Below are 4,921 nucleotides of genomic sequence, written 5' to 3' on the forward strand. Positions count from 1 at the left end.
GGAAACCTTATTTCCTGTCCTTGCCAGTCACTCAAAAAACACATCTGTTCCCATAATAATTATAAATTTTATGTTATACCGTATTTCTCGGTCTATAAGATGCACTTGCCTCCCTTCCACCAAAAATGTGGGTGAAAATGTCTGTGCGTCTTATAGAGCGAATGTTGCCGAAGCCTCACCACCCACCAGCCCCCACTCTTCGGCCTCTGCCTCCCAGCAATTTGCCTTCTTGCAGCAAACAGCCTGGTTAGCTTCAGCACAGACTGATTTAGTATGAGCCGCTGATTGGCGGTTGGATTGACTTCCCAGAATGCCTCCCATCAGCTGTTCTAAGCTGCAGGAATCGCCATTGCCCGACGCCACCCATTGTCACCACTGCCTATTGCTGTTTCTGTGCGCCCCATTTTAGGGTGGCTGGTTTTCTGCCTCCACGCATCCTGTTTTCTGCCCATTTTACCCACCACCTGGAACAGGCTGAAAATGGGATGCGCGGAGGCCGAAAATGGGGGCCATGGCAGCAATGAGCTGCAACGATCCCTGCAACCTGGAACAACCAATGGGTGGTATTCCGATCCAGCTGCCACTCAGTTGCTCGTGCTAAATCAGGCTATGCTGAAGCTGACCAGGCTGTTTGCTGTAAGGAGGCAAATTGCTGGGAGGCAGAGGCAGTGTTTTTTTCTTGTTTTCCTTCTCTAAAGCTAATGTGCATCTTATAGTCCGGAGTGTCTTATAGTCCGAAAAATACATTACTTCATGCTTTTTCTGAATGGGCTGTAGAATCTGTCTTTATTTAAAAGATCTCAATATTGCAAAAATTGCTTTGATGATTTGTTTTCTAGTTTGCTAATCTGTACATCTATGTCTTTCAGCTTCTGGACCTGGGAATTTCTTTTTCCAGTTTGGCTAAACTGAGGAACAGATCCATTTTATCCACTGAAATCCACAGTTTCCCTGACCTGCTTCATTTAATTTCAAGTTTCATCTTCCCTTCATTGCATCTCAGCATTTCTTAGGGCTGTGGCATTTTTTCTGTTGGAAACATCAATTTTTTGTGTGTGTGCTTTAGAGTGTGATGAGAAAACCAGCATTTGAAGAGAAGGGAACTATTAAGAAGTACACATTTTTGTTTATTTTGTTCTTAATTTTATATAAAAGAGAGTAAGAGAGAAACATCTGTAGATTTCTGCATTAAGTAATTTAAGATTCCTAAGCTGCTGGGACTTCATTCAGGGAATCCTTACATTTTGAAAACTGGATATGCCATGGCCTTTATTGGGTTCACAATGTGGGGAAAGTGAAATGAGTTTTTCTTTTTTTACTTTGGTCTTATTGTACTGACTGTAGCCATATTGAAACCTTATTTCCAGAAACATTTCAGACACTTGAGAAATACAAAGAAGTTTTACTGCATTATTCCCTGAGTCATTTTTGGAATAAGAGTTGCCTCTTCTCAGCACTTTCTCTTAATATTCCCAGAGTCTCTTTCTTTGAGGAACACTTTATGTTTCCAATTGCTTGAGTGCTTCAGGAAAATGGTAAGGGCTGATTTCTTGCATGGACATCCCATTTTGATGGTGGCTTCCAGATCAACATGTACACTTGATTTCATTGAAAAGCGCATAAAGTCTGAAGTGATTGTCAAGTGTTATGAAGGGTGTGTGTGTGTGTGCGTCTGTGTGTTGTTAGATCTGCAGTGCATATTTCACATTTCCACATCAACATGTGATGTCATGGTTCTTACTTGCATGTTCAAGTCCACTGTACGTGTTGGAATCTCTTAAAATTAATTGGAATTTCAGAAACCATTTTTGATGTTGAGAAGATTTTTCAGAATTCACCAACAATGTATTGAAAGTTTAAAAGAAGAAATTCAGCATTATTTGAGGGGAGGGAACTCTTATTAGTAGCTAACCACACTGAAGTTCCTGATATCTTTTTACGTTTTGCTCAATATTTGTACCATATTGACAAATATTAATCCATAATATCATTTCAGCTGTGGACAATTAGCTCATTCCTTTTTCCACAATAGTAAAAATCATAAGTAGACTATCATTTCTAACAATATTGAGGTTGAACCACTTTATATTAGGTGCAGTTTTCACCACTAACTGAAACTCCTCCTTAGTTTTCCTCAATTCAGACCATATTGGGAGATGAGGGAATCTGAAATCTCAGTGTATCTAGCGAATATCAAATTGGGAAAGGTTAGCCTGGAAGATCAATACTGTGATTAATTCAATATAAGAAATGATTGATGTTTGTGTTACAACCATTATAGCAGCTTTTCTATTTTATGAGGCTAGGGAAAAGGTAATCATTTCAAAAATGTAATCATTTTTAAACTATTCTTATTCTTGGACTTCTGCTCAATGAAATGTTATAGATTGGTCCAATATGAAACATTATTTCAAGAGAGGCTTAGATTATGTCCTGGGAATAATCCTTTATTTTTCAAACTTTTCAGTTAATGGGTTCTGACAAACTTTAGAAATAGCAGTAAATTAGATTTTGTCTGCATCATTTCCTTTAATAGTTCCATAACAAGATATCAAAGAAATGCAGTCTATTGAGAAATGGCCAGGAATTAAATGAGAAGCTAAAGAGGGAAGAGAATAAACTCAGGATCTTGACCTCAGTCAAGATTGCATGCCTATTCCTGGCCAGCAAATGGTAAATACTGAATTGTTCAGGATTTCATTGGGTACTCAATTTCTATTGGTAGAATTTATTGTATTTGGTTAAAGGCGTATATTTAAATGAGTTATTTGGTGGAATTGTGTCCATTCTCAATTAAGAGTTATGACAAACAGGATAATCAGAAACTGGCACAAAAAGCTATGCAATCAACGATCTCCCTCTTCATCACTTTATATGGAAAGAAATTAAAACAACAGCATATCATCTTCAGACGGAGGTGTCAAGAATCAATCCTGGCATCCTGTGAATTTTCTATTTTTTAAGATGTTCTGGCTCTGCAATAATTGTACTTTAAAACTTCACACAGAAATATAAGAATATTAAAAGTTTCAATGGATGGCAGCCAGATTTTCTGATCATCTCTACACAGCTGGCAGTAGTAATAAGATTTTTTTTGTGGAGCGGTGGTGGTGGGGGGTCAGATCCAAAGGTCAATGAGAAATGGTTCCTGAATCTTAAAACTGATTGCAACCTAAAAAGTGATGAATGCTGTATTACTTTGCCTTTCTAATTTGCTTTTTATTATCTACAATTCTCATTGCAGTCTTTAAGGATGTTCTGATACAACAATGTTTGCATTATATATTAGGCCATCTATAACCTGATTTAGAAATTCTCCACCCTAGTAATAATCATTTTATAATTTGAATTTGGTTCTTAGCTCTCAAATTTTGTTTTCGTTTTTTAATTAGCCAAGCTATATTTAAGAGGTACCAAAAACTATGTGTGACTGATAAAGGATTAATTATCTATCTGGCTGAGGCTTGGAGTATACCTATAAAGATATACATTGTCAGAATGTTGTAGTGATCATAATAAGGTGAAATGATACATTGCCTTTTTGATATTACCCTTATAGAAACTTCCTGAGAATAAAGAACAGATATAGAGAGGATCTCGAACATTCTTTTTACTGCTAGTTAGGTTGCCACAGGAGGAAGGCATATATTGCTGGTAATGTTAAGTAATATCACTTAACCATTTAAAAGTACCACTTTTCCCCATAATATGTGTACACAAAATCTATAAGCAGGGAATTAAGAGCCAAAACTTTCTCATGTAGCAATGCATGAGACAATTTCTTTGGTGATGTAGATCTAAAAGCAGCATATTTTAGGGAAAGTTGCCATTTTTGCCTATTTTCCTGTACACTTGAACAGGTGTTCTTGCATGCATTGTAGTCTCTTTGCTGTACAAATACATTTACAAGGAATTCCTGAGCAGAAGACAGGTAGGCTAATGTTCAAGCCACCTGAAGAAAGGCTTGTTTGGATAGGAATAGATAGCATACCATTCTAGACTTCTTAAAAATACATCTGTTGCATGTTCTGTTTTTAAAATAGCATCCTGTCCCCTTTACTCTCTCCTGTGGATAATTTCAGACACATGGATAGCCATACCGCCCCACTTCAACTTTTCACTTATCAAAGGTGAAGATTATTTAAACAAAAAGTGGCGACTGTTCATTAAGCAGGATTCCTAATGTGTTTATATGCAGAATTTTGAACCAGACTGAAGCAAACCCATATGCAATTGATATTAATTTTATTATAAAATGTATATGATGTACAAAAAATAAACACTCCGGATCTCATTGGTGACTTATGCTTCTTTAAACTGAGTAGACACTGCTGAGACTGTGAGTGTGGTGACATGATGCTGGATTGAATAATTGGGGGTTGGGGGAATCCCAAAAATCTGTGGTGGTTAATGTTAAAATTGTAGTAGCTTTTTTTGTTTAGTTGTTTGTTTGTTTTTTACAGTAAGAGAAGTAGACAGGAAGACTACCAGTGCTAAAATTGAGAAGAGATCCAGAGGTTTTGATTATGTATTAGCACTGTTCAATTTCTTTTTTAAAAAGTGCTTCACAACACAGGTCTGTATTTGAATTACTTCTCTTGGAATCCTTAAAGGAGCCATGCCTTCTTGCCTCATATAGCTGCTGTAGAAGTGCTCTGGCTCTCTTCCTGTGGATGGCTGCTTCACTACGGGGTCATCCGGAGACTCAAGGAGCACTTCCAAAGCAGCATCCATGAGAATCTTTCATAAGAAGAAATGACTCGTAAACTACAGTTAACATCTGTACCCAATTTAATTCCTTTCCCTATAGACCTATGAAAAGTCCAATCTCTTCTCTGCAAATAATCTGAAACTTCAGGTAGCAAAGGCTTGAGTAAAGAGTTCCATATCAATCAGCCTAATGTAAATATCAACACAAACA

General features: G+C 37.1%; 1 protein-coding gene across 2 annotated transcripts in view; it reads left to right on the forward strand.

Annotated features, from left to right (window-relative positions):
- Positions 1-4,294, forward strand: part of DNAJC7 (DnaJ heat shock protein family (Hsp40) member C7) — a 47,103-nt gene extending 42,809 nt beyond the window's left edge. For both annotated transcript variants that reach the window (XM_026682769.2, XM_026682771.2), the window contains one exon: positions 870-4,294. In XM_026682769.2, the coding sequence (XP_026538554.1) occupies positions 870-907 (38 nt within the window). In that variant the 3' untranslated portion in view covers positions 908-4,294. The remainder of the gene's footprint in view (positions 1-869) is intronic.
- The last annotated feature ends 627 nt before the right edge of the window (positions 4,295-4,921 follow it).

This window comes from Notechis scutatus, chromosome Z, assembly GCF_049901735.1.
Source record: "Notechis scutatus isolate UNSWTSFEM ecotype Mainland chromosome Z, rNotScu1.2, whole genome shotgun sequence".
Lineage (NCBI taxonomy): Eukaryota > Metazoa > Chordata > Lepidosauria > Squamata > Elapidae > Notechis > Notechis scutatus.